General features: G+C 43.8%; 2 protein-coding genes across 2 annotated transcripts; both read left to right on the top strand.

The window, feature by feature from the left end:
• The first annotated feature begins 992 nt into the window (after nucleotides 1-992).
• On the top strand, nucleotides 993-3,398 carry LOC108367009 (endochitinase A-like). Its single transcript, XM_017621524.1, has 3 exons — nucleotides 993-1,674; nucleotides 1,729-1,849; nucleotides 3,071-3,398. The coding sequence occupies exons 1-3, from the start codon at nucleotides 1,335-1,337 to the stop codon at nucleotides 3,396-3,398; spliced, it is 789 nt and encodes a 262-aa protein (XP_017477013.1). The 5' UTR covers nucleotides 993-1,334.
• Nucleotides 2,460-11,013, top strand: LOC108367010 (electroneutral sodium bicarbonate exchanger 1-like). The gene is made up of 2 exons (XM_017621525.1): nucleotides 2,460-3,872; nucleotides 10,648-11,013. The coding sequence occupies exons 1-2, from the start codon at nucleotides 3,822-3,824 to the stop codon at nucleotides 11,011-11,013; spliced, it is 417 nt and encodes a 138-aa protein (XP_017477014.1). The 5' UTR covers nucleotides 2,460-3,821.
• Nucleotides 11,014-21,080: the final 10,067 nt, after the last annotated feature.

A 21,080-nucleotide genomic window follows, 5' to 3' on the forward strand; every position in this document is an offset into this window, starting at 1 on the left:
GCGGCGCCGCTGGCGTCGCAAGAAAGAAAATTGTATAATATACCAAAAGAGCCTAAGCCTTTTGATACCTTGCACATTGACCATTTCAGCCCCTTACCGTCATTGCGGTCCAAGAGGAAATACATCCTGGTAGTAGCTGACGCTTTCCCAAAGTTTGTAAAATTATACCCAACTAATTCGACCAGTACCCGGGAGGTCACCGGCGCCTTAGATAAGCACTTAAATAAATTACTACAGCTGACCTAGGCGAATCATTTCAGATCGCGGCAGATGTTTCACTTCCCTGGAATTCAGCGCATCCCTGCTTAAGCTTAACATAGCCCACGTAAAGGTAGCGGTGGAGTCCCTCAAGCCGACGGACAGGTGGAAAGGGCTAATAGGGTGATCAAAGTCATGCTAGTAAAGCTTGCCGACCCCATCGATCACGCCGACTGGTCGAACCGGATTGCACAAGTAGAATACGCGATTAACAACTTCAACCATAGTACTGCCAAGAAATCCCTAGTATGCTTCTCTTTGGGGTCAAGCAGAGGGGGAGCTCATAGACGAATTTTCAGAATATTTTGCTGAAAAGTTTAGTTTGGACGGCACACGCGGACAAAACCCGGGCTGGAGCCAATGAAGCTATCGAAAATGCTGCAGAGTATAATCAAAATTACTTCTCGAAGTACGAAGAGACGAAGTCGGTGAGTTTGTCGTTATAAGGAACGTTGATACGACGATAGGAATGAATGACAAGTTTGCTCCAAAATTTAAGGGTCCAGGTGTGGCCATTTTTCCACCCTCCCCCTTCGCCGAATTCTGGCTACGCCACTGGTGTCAACCAAAATTTATTCAAGAAACATGTGTTTTAGGATCTAGGAAGTAATATGAATAATTTACATTTTAAGTTGACAATAGAATGACAAAACAAAGATAAGCTCGATAATAAAGCTCTTACTAAGGTTGAAGACCCCTCGCTAGGGCAGGCACTTTGCCGTTGGTGCGGGGGCTTAGCTGAATCTCCAACCGGTCTTCTTCTGGTCTGAGGTAACGTGGATGCGGCAGCCTCCGCGCTACCTTCCCTCCAGATTCAGGCCGCTGGAGAACAGTGACCAAGAACTGCCACCTCCTAATCCAGGGTGTTAAGCGACACCGTGCCTATTGGACGGTTTGCAGCCAGGAGGGAATAATCCGGCTGTATTAGAACGGCGCCTTTCCGACACCAGGCCGCATCGGGGAGTAACGGTGGCCTTACCGCGACAAGGGGCGCTGGCGCGGCGGACTTTGAAGATCCCCTTCAAAACATTAGACTGCTGAGCTCGCCTCGTCGAGCAGGCGGTCGTACGAAAAAGATGAGCACAACTACAAACAAAAAAACAACAAAAAACCAAAAAAACAAAACAACAACAGCAACTACAGCTACAACAACAGCAACAACAACATCTACCACAGCACCCGCGCCACCAGCGGCGGTGGGCATAACGGCATCAGCAGTAACAGTAAAAGCTACAGGTACACCAGCAACGCCAAGCAGCAGCACGCTAGAAGGCTCTAAGAGCGCCAAGCGCAAGAGCAGCTTCTTGGACAAGCTGACAGTAGAAGAAGCATCGCTGTTCATCGAGCATGCGAGGGATGACGAACGGCCAGGCACCAGTGCAGAGGCGTCCTGTAGCAAGGCACGGGGCAAAAAAGGTACTTTCGCAAATCAAGATGTGTTAGATTTGTATGATTCATCTGCCGAATTAGATCGGCCGCAACACCGGTCCGGCAGTTCTCTTTACAGGCACACAGTAACAGCGACATCAGGAAGCAGCCACCGTACCGAGGGCAGTCACCGCTCCAACAGTCGGCATCGCTCAAGCCGTCGGTGCCGCTCTAAGAGTCGTCACCGCTCAAAGAGCCGGGAGCGCTCAAAGAGTCGTCACCGCTCAAAAAGCCGGGAGCGCTCAAAGAGTCGGCGCCGCTCTGACAGCGATAACCGGAAAGGGAGAGGTAGACACAGGTCTCCCAGCAGCAACGCCTCCGCTACTTCTGACGAGTCTGGTTGGCAGAAGCAGAGGAAGAAGAAAAACCGCAGGGCCAAACCTCCTCCGATGCCTCTGCCAGGTCAGCCAGGGGCTCTGGACGACCGACACCGCGAAGGTTTGAGCGGCTCCGGGGTCAAGTGGTACCTTCGGTACCTGGAACAGGGCAAGCCCCCAGTTGAGGCCAGAGCCATGGCCAGCGTCAGAATGGAGGTTGAGAACGAGCGTAGCAGCAAAGGCAACAAACCCGCACCTGCCGATAGGTGGAAGAGCGGGCCCAATAAACAGGTACACTTACCCGCGCCTGCTGCAAAGCAGAGAAGCGGGCCACAGCAACAACAGCAGCACAGACCCGCGCCCGCCGGATGGCGGAGAAGCGGGGAACCCCCTGGCTATAACAAAGGGGACGCAGTCAAGAGAGGGAGCAACCAAATCACTCCGCCTGAGACACCTAGCACCAAACGGCAGCGGGATCAGCCACCTACTCCGACTTCATGGCCTAAGAGCCTGGCTGGGCCGGCCGGGCAGGGACAGGTGCAGGAGAGCGCCACTCAGCAGCCCAGTTACTCGGAGACCCTCAAAGGCATCCGGGTAGCTGTGCTACCGTGTGAGTACCCTGCTGCTGCCTTGAGCCCGGAGGACCTAACCAGACTCCAAGATGCCATCATGGAGGAGGTATTCAAAGGTTGGTCGCACCCGCTGGTTTTCTGCGGGGTGTATTTCAGGTCCGGTATGCTTCTCGTTGATTGCAGGGACGAGAAGACAGCAACCTGGCTGGCTGAGAAGGCACCAGCACTTGAGGGCTGGAAGGGACCCGGGATGTGCACGAAGAGAGGGGACGATATCCCTCCGGTGCACAACATCACGGTGTTCCTCCCAAGGAGCGCCGACAAATCCGCCGAGTTTGCGCTGGGGCTACTGAAAGCGCAGAACGAGGGTATCCACACTTCTGCGTGGAAAGTAGTGTCCAGCACCACTGAGGAAAACGGGCTCAGGCTGTTTCTAGGTATTGATGAGGAGTCCTACGTCAGTATTAAGAGGGCTGGCTTCAACCTAAACTACAGGTTCAGCTTCGTCACGGTAAGACCGTGGAGACAAAAGGCGACAGGCAGCAAGGAGTCGGAGGCGCAGGAGACTCAAATCGACGTGGTCGCCGGTTCCTCTGCTGCCCAGACGGCCGAGTCGACCTCGGGCTTACCGGCGGAGCAGCCACCACCTGCAGAAACACCAGCTCCCGCAAGCACGCTCGGGCATACCGCTACCACCACCTCAGCGGAACACGTGCCCTCAACGCAGGAGCTGCTATCAGGTTTGGACTTGAGGCGACTAGAGCTTGATAAGCGGAACGAGAGCGAACTACAGCTCTCCGACCTGGACGAGCTCCACCTATGAATCCCCGACTCTTGGCAGTAGCCCAGGTCAACCTGCATCACGCGGTGGCTGCTTCGGCGGTCATCACCAGCAGGTTTGCCACGGATGGCCTGGGCATCCTACTGATCCAAGAGCCGTGGACCTACAGAGGCCAGGTGAGGGGCCTCAACCATAAAAGGAACAAGGTAATTTGGGACCTCTCCTGCGAGAGGCCCAGAGCGTGTGTAGTGCTTAAAGAAAATATTGATTACTTTTGCATTACAGAATTTTTAACACAGGACCTAGTCGCAGTGCAGACGTCGCTGACCATTTGCGATAGCAACGTAGAGGTGGTGTTCGCTGCGGCCTACTTTCCGGGGGACAGCAGCTATGCCCCACCACAAGAGGTACAGAGGTTAGTGGAGTACTGCAGGAGGAGACGGCTCCATCTTATAGTGGGGTGCGATGCGAACGCCCATAATGTTGAATGGGGCAGCACGGACACAAATCGCAGAGGTGAGTGTCTCTTAGAGTACATTTTAAGCGAGGAACTTAGCATCCACAATGTTGGCCAAACACCGACATTTGTTACGAGGGCTAGGGAAGAAGTACTGGACGTTACGCTCAGCAACAGATTGGCTAGCCCTCTGGTCACCCAATGGAGGGTCTCGTCGGAACCTTCATTATCGGACCACAGGATTATCCAATTTGTGTTGGGAGCGGAGGCGAGAACAAACCAAGCAACTAGAAACCCCAGGAAAACTGACTGGGAACGATACAGCGAAAATTTAAAATCAAACTTGACTGTAATACAGTCCAAGAACAGGCACGTCGATCATATGAGGTTAGAGAGCACCGTTAACGAACTGAATGGCGCCATAATGGATGCCTTTCACTCCAGCTGCCCTGAGGCGAAACCAAAAGGGAAGGCTCAGCCCAGCTGGTGGTCTCGGGAGCTATCGGTGCTCAGAAAGCAGGTACGAAAACTTTTTAACAGGGCAAAGCGTACAGGGCTTTGGGCGGAGTATTCAGCCAGTTTAACTAAGTACAGTAAAGAGATCAGGAAAGCCAAACGGGGCAGCTTCAGGAAGTTCTGCGAGGACATCACATCGACTCCTGCAGCCGCGAGACTACATAAGGCCCTGGCGAGGGATCATACTGACACCAAACTAGCAATACGGCTAGCTAATGGTACCTACTCAGGGAACGAAAAAGAGAGGGCGCTTGCCCTGCTCTCGGCCCACTTCCCGGATGCCACTCCGACCACGAGGGAGGTGCCATACCAAAGAACTAGGCCATCCCCTGCAGACTGGAAGCTGGCCAGAAGACTAATCACCCACCGATCGGTCTGCTGGGCTTTGGACTCCTTTGATCGGTACAAATCCCCTGGGGTGGATGGCATCTGTCCAGTGTTGCTGAAGCAAGGTAAGGAGTTCCTACTGCCACACCTCGTCAACATCATGCGGGCGAGCTTAGCGCTTGCCCATATCCCCGAGGCGTGGCAAAGAGCTCGGGTTATATTTATCCCGAAGATAGGTAAGAGAGATTACTCTCTCGCTAAGTCCTTCAGGCCGATAAGTCTTACCTCCTTTCTGCTAAAAGCAATGGAGAAGGTCATCGACCATGAAATTAGGAACAACACCCTTAAGGTAGCGCCTTTGCACCCCGACCAACATGCCTACAGAGTGGGCAGGTCCACGGACACTGCACTATACGCCCTGTCCACGGATATACAAGGTGCTCTTGAGTGTGGGGAGACAGTACTCTGTGCCTTCATCGACATTGAGGGGGCGTTTGACAACACCTCTCACGGTAGTGTCGACCGGGCGCTTGAAAAACGTAACGTACAGGCAACCATCCGTAGGTGGATAGTCAGGTTACTCAACACAAGGATAGCTGAAACCGACATCGGGGACGGCGTAGTACAGCTACAAACTACAAGAGGTTGCCCACAGGGAGGAGTTTTATCCCCTCTTCTGTGGAGCTTAGTTGTGGACGAACTTCTACAGATCCTCACTGATAATGGCATCCGTTGTCAAGGTTATGCGGATGACATTGTGATTATTGCCAGGGGGAAGTTCGTGAGCACTCTATGCGATATAGTTCAAAGGGGACTAAACCTTGCGAGAGGCTGGTGCTTGAGTATGGGCCTGAGCATCAACCCCTCCAAATCCGTTATCGTCCCCTTTTCTAGAAGAAGAACACTCCCAGGTATGAGGAACATCACTTTGAATGGGGTCGCCGTCAACGTCGCCACCGAAGTCAAGTACCTAGGACTAACACTAGATTCCAGGCTTCTGTGGAAGGCGCATGTCGACGCGACCACATCCAAAGCCACGAGGGCACTAATGGTTTGCAAACGTCTGGCTGGGAAGTCTTGGGGCTGCAGTCCCAAGATCCTAAGATGGATGTATACCATGATAGTTAGACCAATAGTTACTTATGGGGCAGTGGCGTGGGTATCGAGGACCACCCTCGCAACGGTGAGACAATCCCTCGCTAAGCTTCAACGTCTGGCGTGTGTATGCATTACGGGGGCAATGCGCACATGCCCGACGGCGGCGCTAGAGGTGATTCTGGAGCTCGAGCCACTGCACCTTACCATTGAACAGGCAGCAAGGCGAACTCTATTGAACTTCGCAAGAGAAGGCTTTGGTAAAGGTAAAATCCTACCATCGAGGTACAGGGACAAGCTAGGCTCCCAAATTCCATTAGCTCTGTTCCCCAGAGACGACAGGCCCAAACTAGTTAGCTTTGACAGAAGATTCAAAATAGCGCTTTGCACCAAGTCGACTTGGAGCACCTCTTTTTTGGAGAGGCAGATACAAGCGAGCTCAATGCAATGGTACACAGATGGCTCCAAAACTCCCGAAGGTATTGGGGCAGGCGTTCACGGGCCAAGGCTAAAGCTTTCGGTACCCATGGGCGTATACCCAAGCATCTTCCAAGCGGAAGTCTATGCCATAAGTCTGTGTGCAGAGATTAACCTGCGTAGGAACTATCGTAATGAAAGGATTTTGATCATGAGCGACAGCCAGGCAGCACTCAAGGCCCTATTATCATTTGAGGTCAAGTCCTCTCTGGTTCTTGAGTGTATTGATAAGCTCAACGCCCTGGCGGAGTACAACGACATCCAATTAACTTGGGTGCCAGGTCACGTAGGAGTTGTCGGCAATGAGGAAGCAGACCGACTAGCTAGGAAGGCAGCCGCCTCATTGCCTATAGGGTCTGAGCCCTTCATAGCGGTTGGACCTAGTACAATCAAGGAAGAGCTCAGGAAGGAGAGGAACACAGTAAGGAATCAGCACTGGCGTAATACGGCAGGCCAACGCCAGGCTAAAAGCCTACTGGGAGGTTACAACCATACAAGGTATAGAGCAATTATAAACCTTCCCAAAGAAAGGGTAAGGATATTGACAGGCTTTCTGACGGGTCACTGCAGACTGAGAGGTCACCTGCACAGGTTGGGGATCTGGTCTAACGACCTATGTCGGTTCTGCGATGTGGCTGAGGAGACCCCTCTGCATCTGCTTCGCGAATGCGAGGCAGTTGCGAGAAGACGGGAGAGACACCTGGGCCAACTCTGGCCAAGCGATGAAGTCTTACAATCGCTAGCCCCCGGAGATCTCCTTAAATTTTTGGGTTCTCTGGGACTAGATGAGGTACTCTAAACAGTCGAGGGCACAATAGATCATTTGGTCGCAGTGCATACCTCTACTTAATCTATCTATCTAAGGTTGAAGACAGACTACGTGACTTAGCTCTCGCTAATGGTGAGGACACAACACAATATCACCATCCTAGAGAGTTGTAGGAGGCGTAATGAAAGCGGGCTTGAGACGATCGATGGAAACCTTGATTCTGTTTTCATTCACTTCGACGAAGTAGTATTTCGCATTTCGACTCAAGACTTTGTATAGTCCTCTGTAAGGCGCTGATAGAGACGGGCGGATGGAATCATTCCTGCTAAAAACATTGTCAGATGAATCCAATTTAGCATGAATGAAGATTTTCTTGAGGGTATGCCAAGCGGTGTATACTGGCTGTAGTTCGTTCATGATTTTGCGGAACTCCTTTACCATTTCTGCTTCTTTCATATTGTCCGGGTGTGCCACGAAAAAATCTGATGGTAGTCGTAGAGTGGCTCCACACACTAGTTCAGCAGGTGTACAGCCCAAATCAGCTTAAAGGCTGAGCGTATGGCACAAAATTGCACTTTTGAAGGAACGATGCCAACTCTCTATGAGTCCGTTCGGCTGTTGGTTGTAGGGTGTAATACGCAGGTGCGAAACGCAAACGCATTACATCAGCTCGCGGAATAACTTGCTCTCAAATTGGCGGCCGAGGTCTGACGTGATGTCAATAGTTGCGGTCCATCCGCCGAGGAGTGTTTTAGCAATTATTGCCGCTCTCATGTTGGGTGTCGGAAACGCATCTGGCCATCGTGTAAAGCGATCCTTCACCATCAAGCAATACCTGTTGCCATCCGACAGTAGGAATGGGCCCACAATGTCGATGCGCAGATGTCCGAAGCATTGTCGTGGGGGGCTCAATACGGTGCAAAGTCGTGTCATGACGAGTAACTTTATTCCGTTGGCACTGAACGCAGGTTGTGGCAAACATCTTGCTATCGTGCTGAATTCCAGGCCATACAAATCGTTGCACCATCAGTTTAGCTGTAGCGCGCATTCCAGGGTGCGAAGGGTTGTGTGTTGCGTCAAGAAACTGATTACGACACTTCTTCATGACGAAAGGGCCTGTCGCGATGTCGCAAACAACCTTCTTGGAACTGAAATGCAGTATAAAACTTTTCAGTTTAAGCGAATGGTAAATATTACCCTTTAAACACGAGTTCAACCATCATCGTTGATTTGGTCATCGGCAAGTTCATCGTAATTAATAGGTCAAGCCGTAAGAGAATATATGCTTGATAAAAGATCAGCGGCGACGTTCTCTTCGCTTTTCACATGTCGAATATCAGTTGTTATTTCTGAAATGAAGTCCAACTGTCTCACTTGCCGATCTCATACTTTATGTAAAGCTTGACGAAATACGATGGTGAGAATGTTACGGCCTTCTATCATGTAACGAAAGTGGCGGATCGCAAAGTACGTCGCCGCCGGCTCGAGACCGTATGTACTATACCGCACTTCGGTGAAAATTTTCGAAAAAATCGAAAGCATTGCTAAAAAACGTTTTAATTCCTTCGCCACGGCTGGAAACTTAAAACGCGTAATTACTTCGACGCGGCTTGGCAAGGGCCAAGTGTCATCTTTTGTGATGGAGTGTCCCAAAAACTTCAACTCGGATACTCCAAACTGCGACTTAGCTACGTTAATTGTCAGGTTGTAATTTTTTAAACGATTGAAATTCAAACGAACATCTCCCAACGGAATTCGATGCGATACAAATATTGTCTGGAACGTTTGTGCAGCATTTCGCAACCCAAACGTCATACAGGTAAACTCATATGACCCAAATGGGGTTATTATGGCGGTTTTGGCAATATCGTCCGGGTGAATCAGCACCTGGTGAAAAGCAGTTTGCAAATCAATTTTAGAGCACACTGTCTTTCCTTCTAAAAGGGTGGAAAAATCCTCTAAGATCGGTAATCGTTATAGCTTTTAGCGCTCTATAATCGCCGCAGAGTCTCCACGATCTATCGGATTTTCTTACTAAATGCAGGTCCAGTTGCTTGACGATGCACGGTTAATTCCCAGTTTAATAAGAGACTCAAATTCTTCTCGTGCAGCTACAAGTTGTTCCGCCGATAGACGTCGCGGCCGAGCATAGGTTGGTTGACCAGTCGTGTTGATTCGGTGAACAACGGATGTATTCGTTCGAATACCGATAGGTTTTGGGCACGTCATTTCAGAAAACTCTCTTCGAAAATCAGATAAGCTTTGCGCGGTGTTTATCATAGAAACATTTGATGTTTTTAAATGCGTTACCAAGCATTCAGGCTTTAGTAGCGTGGTGCGGTCAATGACCCACCGTCCCTTAAGGTCGACAATTAGTCCGTGATGTCCTAGGAAATCTGCACCCAGTATAGCTTGTGATACGTCTGCTATAATAAAACTCCACAGAGACTCACGTCGCAGATTAAGATTAAAACTTAAAATAACTTTGCCATATGTATAAATACCACTGCACTGGAGCGTGACGATGATCTTGCACGATTTCGATTTTTAACATTGCCGTTGTCGATCAGCATGCCTACTCGTTTGGAAAGAGCGGCAATTTCGATTCGCAGGCTAGAAATTCCATGTGACTGCGGAGCTTCAGTGCTAGCCTCCTTTAATGGGAAACACTCAGTTATAGAGAACGCGATTTTTACTTTTTCGACAATCGAAACGTTTTATGTGATGATTGCCGCTTGTGTGTAAGGCGGTAAGCGACTTACCAAGATATCGTGCAAGATGGGTTCACTAAGAGCTGGACCAGCGGTGCGGCGCAGTGAACAAAAGTAGGCTTCAATGTTATCATCTGAGATCGTAGGCAATGGAAGTCGTGGGAAGAATTCGAAGCGCGGCGACTTCAGGAGCGTTTCCTCCTTCTCTTACCATCAAGCTATCGTTGAGAGGTATTACGAAAAACCAAAGGTCTTTTATTTACTTCAAGTTTTTGAATACAAATAGTCTTACAGACTACGTATAAATCTTAAACTATCTAGAAATTAACGTTAAAGTAAAACTAACGTACAAATAAAATGTAGCACACGAGCAATAAATGGCTATTGGTGTAGCTGGGAAAAGAATTGACATAGGTAGTTGATTAAAATGGTACAAGGTTGCATGAAATCACCATAATTGAAGACCGTACCTAATTCTGCACATGTACTATAATATTAAAGAATTCCGAACGACGAAGTATTCCGGAAGTGACATTGAATGCAATTTTATCTAGAAGGGAGGCGCAATCAATCGACTTATTTATGAGTTTAGCAAAAAGTTAGCGCGTTAAAAGGTCTCCTATTTTCGGGGTATCCAGGCTAATTAACAGGCACCGAGAATGATAAGAGTATAATAAGTTAAAAGGTCGAAGAGAAAACTGATGAAAACATTTTTGATCACGCTCTAAACGGTTGGAAAGAGAGGAAGCAAATTACATTTTTAACTTGATGAAGCCTTCTCTGGCATATATACATATATGTAGGTATTTATATGTGTAGTTTATTCAAAATTCATACATGGGTAGGTATATACCAATGTAGCTATGTATGTATGTCTCTTAACATCTAAAATACCTCAGTTTCTTTTAACTTTTAAATAGTAAATTTCTTTCCTTACAGGTTCCCATCAAACGAGTCCATCTCTTCACAGCCATACAGCTAGCTTGCCTCATCATATTATGGCTGATAAAATCTTTCCCCCAAACATCCATTCTTTTCCCTTTGATGTTGGTTGTTATGATTGGGATTCGCAAAGTCTTAGACTTGTTGTTTACCCGCAGAGAGTTGGAAATACTGGATGATATTATACCTGAAATAAGTACATCGTCTATTATTAATGATACAAATCACCTGGATGCCGAAGTGGGATACCTGGAAAAACTTAAAAGGTGCTGTTGGGGGGAATCATCTGCAACTACACAACAAAAAGTAAATAAAAGCAGAAGCGAAAAAGAATTTGTAGCCGCAAAAAGCGTGCTAAAATAAATTCTATTTTAAACTTTTTAAAATAGAAAAGCGCACTGGGTGGTATCAAAAACCTGTTTATATACGAATTTTTTCACAGACACCTTACCTCATCATGTTACGGCTTATAAAATACTTCTCCCAGACATCCATTATCTTCCTTTGATGTTGGCCGTTCTAATTAATGTTTACTTGCAAATAATTAATAGTCTTGATTATATTATGCCTGAATTAAACAAATTACCTGCTTGACCTATGTACATAAATTAAATGCCGAACCGACAGACCTAATATATCAAACTTGTTGAGAATAAACGATTTTTTGCTAAATTTCTACATATAAGTAATAAAAAGGTTCAATATCTATTTAGGTTCGCAAATTTTGTTATTGAAAATTTTGGGAGTGACCCAGTGTTTTATACCCAAAACAGTGCCTCATACCGAAATGGCACGGATTTTACGCGACCAATGGCTGCTGTCTAGGAGATCTTAAATCGAACAAACCGTCGAACTTCATTACTCATAGTCCGTTCTTGGGACAACACAACAGCAAACAAAATACTTCTGCCGCGTTCACCCAGAAAAAATATTCATTGATACTAGCAAAAAAGAATATTATTCTAAGGAAATATTACCTTGAAATGTCTCCAATGACATGGCTGCCTTAATATGAGTAAACGATTTGACTCAGTTTAAGGAAAACACAATTCCTTAGTTTTTGGGAAAAATTTACTTGCCATTTCATCCCCCGTAAAAGGAATAAGTATGTCATTTTGCTCGTGGCGCTCAGACAGTGGCAGTGGCCGACAGAGCAAAACTCTGGAGTGCTAGCCGAGAAATGCAAGGTTCAAGTCCCAGAGCAGAAATTTTTCTTTTTAATATTTTTACTTTTTATATGTTTAATTGAAATTTTTTAAATTGTAATTAAAAAAATATATACGATTCATTTTGTATGGTATTTGAGTATTTAAGTTTTTCCATATAGGAAATTAATTTTACAATTTGTAATTTATATTTAAATTGAAATAACGACTTACCTTATTCTAACCACCTCCAACCGGACGCTAACCTGCGATCTCAGAACCAGAAGCAGTAGTCTTCACGCGACGCCACATCCGACATTTGCCAGGAAAGCACTTAACTTTGTCTTAACAGCACTGACAAAATTAAAAATTATTTAAGGAAATTATTACTTATATTGATGAAATTACTATTTATATTGAGTCAATTTACTTCCTCAAATTAATGACGCCCTATGAACTGAATTAAGGAAAAACTTCCCAAATTTAATAAATTTTTTGTAGTAATAAGGAAAAAACAGTAAGGCTGACTTCCAAAACGTATCAATACAATGTTTGGAAACTGTTATACTGCGGTACTCAAACTGATTGGTTATGCAGAGTTATGACACATTGCAACCATATACATTGCATATTTTAAATATTCAATATAGCAATGAACAATTTTCCTGAATTTTACATTTCTAATACACCAATGCTAACCAATGACAAACAAAGCATCAACTTTGTTTCTGATGCGCTGATTGCTCTAGCGATGCGCTTCGATAACTTTTCGGCTGCGGTTTGGAACAGTATACAGTGTCAATATTTTGTAGTTCGACGTTATGGAACCCTATACTATGTACGTATGCAAAGCAATTGACGTTTTGGAAGTCAGCCTAACTCTAAAATGAGGATACTTTTTTCTTGTTTTGAGCAAATGCTTTCTTCTGAGTATTGAATCAAAATAAATATATATATTTAAATATTTTGAGGACGTTAGACCCCTGGTTATATGCAATAAATGAAATATATGGAACCATCATAAAACATAGTTTCTAGAACCTACGCTCACAGCCTCTAGGGCTTAAAATAGAACACACTGGTACCCACTGTACAGCCCTTCCTTCACCTTAGTCAAGTGCAATTATTACCTTGACGTTTGGTTAGGTTAGATTTCGGTGGTTGCCACTACGTACAGTCCGGCAGAGAGTTGCTCTTAAGCTAGTAGGTTCATTTTTATGTGACTTTATCGAGCCCTTTGTTCCTTCTATTAGTTTCCGAGTTGGTAGAACCTCCGAGTTCCTTCAACGTAGCATTGAAGGTCTCGAATGTCCACTGAGTCGAGATCACTTAAACACTGTAATAGATATTTATTAAAAATAATATAACGTTACCTTGCCGAAGCGGAGCAGTGTCAGACATAGTGCTCTACAATTTCCACCTCCTCCTTGTTCCTGTACATACTCCCATTAGGTGTTTATACTTATCCAAATCTGCTTAGTAACGCAACATGTTGGGTCCTTCGCAGATTGTTCGTTCCCCACCTTGAAAGTTCGTCTGCCACGCATCTTCCAGGTATTCCACTTTGCCCGGGTACTCATACCACGGTAATGCGCTTCAAAGTCCTCCTACAGCCGCTTTTGGGAATTTTTTTATCCACTATATAGATTTAATCTCTGGTTGGCTGTCAGATGCTAACAGACTGTAGAGAAGGTGCGACGCTACTAAGCCATAGGGTGGCCACCTTTATACGCTGCAGTGGTCATGGAGCGGCATGCTCAGATTTAGTGAGTGTTGCAGTTAAATCCGCTACCAAACTTGTTGTCGATCTTTTAAAAATCTGTAAAAGCTCGCAGTAGACCCTCTTTTTTCCCCGAGTGTTGGACTCCCACCGAAAGGTGTTGGGTTACCCACTACAACACAAACTCCCACCTCCCGGGCAAAAACCCCGTATCTGGCACCGCAACTCTGCATGTCCTCAGATGCAGGAACATACTGCTAGAGCCTCAGGTCTTCTCTCTTGTAGGGGCATTTCACTCGGGTGTCTTAAGTAGACATCCGTCTTCTCATTTCTAGCGGAGTACGAATTTCACGCATCTGGCGACCGCTTCCCACTTGTCTACACTGGAGATCATTACCCCCCTTATGTTATTCGGAGTTGAGTCTCCGTCTATTTCTGCCAACATTCTGCGCGAAGCAAAGTAGTGCTCGCAGGTAAAGAATGTATGGTGCTCATTATCTTCGACATTTTCACATTAGCGAGAGAATGTTGATTTCACCCTGCCCATCCTATGGTGGTATTCTCGGAAGTAATCATGACCTGTGAGGTTGAAATCGACTTCCTCGGGCCGTCGCTTCAACCATGTTTGAAGGTCTGTTATCAGGATGTGCGTCCACCTACCTTTTGTGCTCGAGTTCCAGTTTTGTTGCCACTGCTGGATTAGTTGCTCGCATGCCCTTGCCGCGGCAGCTACTCCGCCTATCTCGGCACTGAGATTGTAAATATTATTGAGCTCGAGAGCAAGAAGCTCAATTCGCATGACGCCAGAAATAACTAGAACAGCGTCCGCGTAGATTGTACGGTATGCAGAAGCAATGCGTAGTGCTCTACGTAATACCGAAGTCATTTGAATCCGTAATTTTTTGACTGCCAATGCGTCGGCACATATTTGTGCCCCGTACTGGAGCACCGACTGGACTGCTCTCATAAAAAGTTTCCTACGGCATGGATTTTGGTGACCCACATTCGCCATCAGCTGACTAAGGGCGACCGTGTTCTGTGCAGCTTTTTCACATAATCCATGCATGTTTTCCCAGAATGTGAGTTTATTGTCAAGCTTCACTCCTATGTACCTTGTAGACCTACAAGTTGTCACGAGCTGAGGTACGACCATCATGTTTATAATTGTTGGGATCCGTTTCTTTGTGAGCAGCACGGCCTTTGTTTTGGCTGTAGCCAATAGCATACCGTGACCGCTCATCCATCTTGAGCCAGCTGGGTGTTTCTTACTGTTTCTGTTATAACAGTGGTAACTTATGGTCGATGCCAGTCAGGTCTTCCATCCGTCAGCCTTTCGAAGAAAGCTTTCTGAAACCAGGGTTATGTTAGGGACCGAGTTACCAAGCCACGGCATTTAAAAATCAGTTAAAAATTTTTTGAAATATAAGGGGGGGGGGAAGATGTAGGTGTTCTTATAACCGAACCACTTTTTGCCAAGTTTTAACGTATTATATTTGTTGTTATTGAACTTTTGTTATTTTTTTTGAATAAAAATATAGTTCATTCTTTAACAAAACCCGTGGAAATCCATGTTTCCAAATTTGAGGAGTCCACTTGCAAAGGCGCTATGTAATTTTTTTAGATTTTTAGTTTTTGGTGAGTAACGTACCAGTATTTAAAGTAGTTTCATGTCCACTAACAATACAGTGCAAAATCTTTCTATTTTCTGAAAAAATAGCATCAAATGTTAACTACTATTGCAAAAGTCGCTATAATACTTATTTATACACTCTCAAAAGTCTCCGTCTTCTCATGAACTTCGATCTTCATGGAAGAGCGAATGCGAAAAGCTAAAATAGCTATGTAAAAGTTACTGTTTCAAAACTCGCTATATTCAATTTTTATATATAAAATTTGCAAAAACTACCACACTGCGATATTGTTTTTTAATGTTATTAGGCTCTTGTTTATCCAAATTTTCAGATAATAAAGAGAAATATACAATTTGGATGTTACTTGTTGTTGTCGACGTTTTTTTTTAGCCATTTGAAACGTGTACTTTATTCTTCTAAAATTCATACTCAGAATTTAATTAAAAAACTCGAAATTTGTAGAATATTTTTTTTTTTAATTGCATAAATTTTTAAGGCAGTGTCACTCGATTGGTACATTTGTACAGATTTGTAAATTTTTATATTGGGCTATCGGTAAAAAAAGGGAAAATTAATAGTGAAAAATTACTTTGATATCCTGATATATTTTAAACGTGAATGAATTTGAGATATTTTTTTTTTGCTCTAAAAAGTTTAAGAAGAAAAAAATTTGGATATATTTGATTTTTGTTTTTGTTTTTGCGAATACACTTTGATTAATATGAATTGAAATTTAAGTTTCTTTCTGGCATTACCATTTGTGGTTTAAGTCTCTGCGAATCGGTGTGGGTGTCGCAACGAAGGGGACGTGGATGCAAAGGGGGTATTGACTAGCTCAGGTAGACATGACTAAACTGTACACTCGGCGGACGATTGTCGGGCTAAGGGAACTCCGCGGAAAGTAGGAGTCACGGCGGATTTCATGGCTACTTTGGTGAATGGGGAGAGCCGACTCCACCTGACAGGACGTTGTTTTCTTTCATCTTTTCCATATAATTCTGATTGCTTCTTTCTTCATGCAACTTCTATGTGGGAGTCCCATACTCGCGGAAGGTAGTATAGAGACTTGCTCCAGTGAAAAAAGCATTTTCCCCTCCTACGAACAAAAAAATAAAAATAAAATAATAATAGTAATAAGGAGAGCTTAAACATATTAAGTAATCTCGCAGAACAGCGTTGGAAAAGGTCTACCGCTCCCGAGCGGCGGAAAGCTGGCTTTGTCGGCAAAAGAGGGTTCGACTCTACAGGCGAACCGGAAATGAAAACAGCGCAGAAAACCGCACCAAATAACCAGTGGATAACGGTTGAGGAGCGTAGAAAGGCCAAGCCAGGACCAGTAGCAGGTTAACCCCTGGCCAACAGAAGCGAAACGACCAGCAGGAAAAAGAAAAAAGCCTAAGAAAAAGAAGGCTTACCCTCGTCATTAAACTTGCTGAAGGAAAAACGTATGCAGAGGTGCTGGGAAGGATGCACTTAAAATCTATCTAAAATTTGTACCTTCTCTGTAAAAATTTGAGGTCTATGTTACGTAGCTTGACCATTGTCAATTAAATCTAATGCTTGCTATTGCATGCGCTCCACGTTTTCCGTTTTCAATCTCATAAATTCTTTATAATGAATTTTGCTAAAATTTCCAAACCAAAAGTTATCAAAACAAATTATATGGGACTGAGAAATATTAATTTCTAATTTTTAGTCAATTTATAAAAACGTGGCATATTAAAAAAGTTTTATTTTTATTTTATTTATTTCCTAGTATCTTCACATAGCCATGGTTAGGGTTTTAAGGCATTGCTTATTTTATCTGCTTAATCTTATCTGTAAACCAATTAAAAAATCAAATGTCTTCCTTGATTGCCTTTTTTTGCCTTATGTGCATGTTTGGCCTTTTTAATATTTATCTCTTCATAGAAGTTCCAATCGTGTGACTAAAAAAATATTGTCGTCCCATTTTTTTTTTTAGCTTGTACCAACAGCCCGTACAACAAGACGTACAAGCATAAGCCTATTTGGCCGCCAAATACAGCGCATAGCTACGCGAAAATTCTGTACATCAGTGCCGATCAAACACGAGCTGACAAAGACAAACGATATATGTATGAGCGACGTGACTGCGCTGTACCACTTCTTACATACACAGCGATCTTATTGAACTTGCTAAATACCCTGTAGGATCTCGGAATAGACTTAGAGCACACCACAAACTAGACTGCAAGTGATTGTAACTAGTCCAAAGTTTGGTCCAACAACATGTAAAATTCTATTTACATTTAACATTGAATGTCCTAGGCTCGGACCAATTGTCCGCTTCTGCATTACATTGTAACCAATTTTGGGGGAAAAAAAAACAAAAATAAAACTTGCGCCAGCTGCGATTCGAACCGGGGTTCTCAGATTTTCTAAGCGGATACTCTTCCGTTGCCAACGTCGCACATGAAAATTTGTTGACTAAGTGCCTACATATCAGCAAGTCGTTAATTGTACCCGTTGTCCGCTATTGCATGACATTGTAACCAGTTTTAGATCAAAACTCATACTTTATGCATTACATTCGGACCACTTTTAGTACAATTCACCTGTTTTACATTTATATATATATTTATATTTTTGGACTATCTTTGATCTAGATACAAAGCTACTATACCTACGACTATATTTTTCGAGCGATTGGACCAATCTTTCCTTCAGGGTACCTACATGTATGTATGTACATACATATGTACACATTTATAAACGACAGACAAAGCATCGCTTCACACTTATGTGCAGTATGTGGTTGACGCAACAAATTAAACATATCGTCACTAGAAACGAATAAAGGCGCGCTAGTGTTTCGACGGCGAAAAAAGACTTATAAAAAAATTTTACGAAAAAATGCGCTTAAGTAAAACTTCGGCGAATAAAGACGCCTAACCTAGTTGACGGCGAAAAAAGACGCGTAATCTTAGATTTATACTTGGCCAAGGACTGTCACTTCAGCACTATTCAAATATTAGCTCTGATCCAATACTTTTCGTGAAAAATCCTGTAAAACTGTCAAACAGCAAAATTACTCTCTGAAGTGAGAGTAAAAGGTGAGTAACAGCAAAAAGTACGGGAACAAAAAAAACATTTTTCCTGTGAAAACGTCAACCAGCGATTGCTTGACACTTTTCATGATTTTACCAGAAGAAAAAGTTCGGGTAAAATCTTGCAACTTCATTCTCTACACAACTCTCCAAAAGTCGCTCACATTTACAGGATTTTGGAGGATTTTGGAGTACGGGAACATTTTTCCTGCAACTTCCTGCAAGTTCGTGTAAAATCCTGTAAGTTCATGGAGTACTGGATCAGAGCTATTTTAACGCGTCTTTCTACGCCGTCAACTATGTTAAGAGTCTTTCTTCGCTGCAGTTTTTATTATGCGGCTTTTTTCGCGGTCAACTTTTGAGCTCGCGCCTTTATTCGTGTCTAGAGACGATATGTATGTTTGTAAATATGAACATACACACATATGTATTCATGTATGTATGTACGTACGTGGATAATTTCCAAGAAAAAGTGTATATGGCAAGCAGTGTTGCCAAACATGGGCTTTTCCTACCTGGTAGGTTTTTTTTTCCTTTTGGTAGGTTGGTAGGCTAGATTGGATTTTGGTAGGTTCCGCGATAATAATAGTTATATGTATTTTGAATTTGAAGCAAATCGGACCATAAATAAACTTTTTCGGAATAACTCCACTCCTGCTCCACCTACCGGAAAAACAAACAAAATGCGCACCTCCCCTTTGAAATACCTTTCAAACAAAAGAAGAATCATTCAAATCGGGTGAGAAACATAGGAGCAGTAGGGAGGAATATATTTATATGGGATTTCGTTAGCGTATTTATATATAGATAGTAGATGGTGAAACCAAAGCAGGCATTCATAGGCTTATACGGAAATTGGAATAACACGGTTCTGGACCCACCTATCGAGTACCTCTACCAAGTACCGAGTATTTTTTGTACTTCGATACGCGAGTACAAGTACTTCATGGGTATCGAGTATAAAGTGCAAGTAATTACTTGTTTGATAAATTTGGAAAAATCTACTGAAAATAGGTCTGTGTTGTAGTTTTTGGGAAAAAAACGATTCAAGATGTGAACCACTCGATTGTGCTAGATTGAAAACTAAAAGCGCGCACGAAAATGGAGAACAAAAGTCGTATCTAACTAGAGCAGGATATGAAGCCAACGTAAGATTTTCGGAAGCATCGTCTAGAATTCGTTTTGAAACAGAAAAACCAAAGACTAGTAAATGATTATCCTTCTCATTTCGTAACGTCTCCTGTTTCAGCACTTTCAAAGCAAGGTCATTTTCCGCTCTTCATAAGCCTTTCTCCACTGTATGTAAACGGTCATTGAACTAAAATCGAGTAGAATCGAGTATTCCCTAGCGATACTTCGTGTAGCATTGAGTATTCTCTTCGGTACTTTTAATGAGTGAGGCATCTTTATCCAGGAACGGATTAAGAAGAAGTATTTCACTCTTCGACTCAATGCATTCTTTAGCTTTCAGTTTTGCGATTTCTATTCCGTAATGCTGCTTCTGAGAAAGTTTTATCAGGCGAGTAGTCGTTGTTTTAATTTCATTAGATGAAATTAAGCAAGATTCCGACTTAAAAGAAGCTTTTGTCTTCGGAAGGGTTCTTTGAAAGAAACGCGATATATATGATATCAATCCTAAAGCCCTCGGTAAACTAGAAAACCGGTTAAGAATGTCATTGGTTTAGTCTGTCGATGTTGTTGCATGAACGTGCATCCTTTTTTCCTCAATACTTTGGTGAAGTCTGTCTCTTGTGTTGGCCATTCCCTATTTTCTTGAAGCCAAGAAGGTTTCTACCACCACAAGGAATTTTTTACCAACTCGTTTGCCAGTTTGCCCCTGCTTGCTAAATCTGCGGAATTTGTAGCTGAATCGACGTGAAGCCAGTTCATGTTCCGTACTTTGTCTATGATTACGAAGGTTGCCCATGAACATGGGGGCTTGCGTATCCATGCCAGAACAATCGCTGAATCAGGCCAAAGATGTATGTTCAAGTGACGTAATTCAAGAACCATCAGCTAATTGCAGCAATGTCCTGATTGCAAGATAAGGAGGACATTGCACGCCGAAAGTCACAGTCTTTAATTCATAGAGGCTGATGGGATCGTTTGGGCAAGGTCGGAAAACTATTCGTTGGTATTTGGTCTGATTCGAGTCTAACGCATTGAAAACTACACGCACCTTTGTTGACGTGCTTTCTGCTTTTAGCACAGAATGATGAGATAGATAATAGTTGTCTACGGAATCTGCAGACTGAACTGAATTTACTTTCGACATGTGGCCCATAGATTCATATTCCATGATTACTCTATTATACTCCTTTTACAACTCAGGATTTTTCTCTAATCGTTTTTCGTTTTTATAAAACTTGGAAAAAGCAATTTTCAGTGAAGGCCCAATGTGACTTTAGATGTGTTGGGTCACCGATTGGGAACCACTGCATCGTCAGCTATTTCACCTTTTTATTTAATTATTTCATTTCGTATGTTGGTCAAGGCCAACTTCGCATCAGTCATTCACCTCAATGCACGGTGGCCAATTTTTCGAAAAAGCTGGCCAAAAGTCGAAGCGTGGTACAATTGTAATCAAACCTTGTGTATTCGTCTTTATTTTGGTTGCTGGTTTTAAATTTCACCACATAATTTCGAAATTCAAAATGGCTGATCCATAATGGCTGCAGTGTACGCTTAAAATAATCAGATTTTTAGCAAACCTAAGATAGTTAAGTAAAAAAGGTCATGTTTTTGGCTTTTTTGTTATATAATGTGATGTAGCGGTTAGCAATATACGCTATCATTCCGCAGGGCCTGGGTTCAAGCCCAGTTTCTGACCAACATAAAAAAATAAGAAACAAACAAGTTTTTTGTA

The sequence above is a fragment of the Rhagoletis zephyria genome, unplaced genomic scaffold, assembly GCF_001687245.7.
Source record: "Rhagoletis zephyria isolate East Lansing unplaced genomic scaffold, Rhagoletis_zephyria_1.1 Rzeph_scaffold_02492, whole genome shotgun sequence".
Classification (NCBI taxonomy): Eukaryota; Metazoa; Arthropoda; class Insecta; order Diptera; family Tephritidae; genus Rhagoletis; species Rhagoletis zephyria.

Bases quoted from the DNA above. Each gene is read 5' to 3' on its own strand.
- LOC108367010 (XM_017621525.1), top strand. From the start codon at position 3,822: ATGCGAACGCCCATAATGTTGAATGGGGCAGCACGGACACAAATCGCA. The intron at 3,873-10,647 runs GTGAGTGTCTCT...CTTTCCTTACAG, and splicing joins CACGGACACAAATCGCAGAG to GTTCCCATCAAACGAGTCCA.
- LOC108367009 (XM_017621524.1), top strand. From the start codon at position 1,335: ATGAGCACAACTACAAACAAAAAAACAACAAAAAACCAAAAAAACAAA. The intron at 1,675-1,728 runs GTACTTTCGCAA...CTGCCGAATTAG, and splicing joins CAAGGCACGGGGCAAAAAAG to ATCGGCCGCAACACCGGTCC. The intron at 1,850-3,070 runs GTGCCGCTCTAA...CCTAAACTACAG, and splicing joins CGGCATCGCTCAAGCCGTCG to GTTCAGCTTCGTCACGGTAA.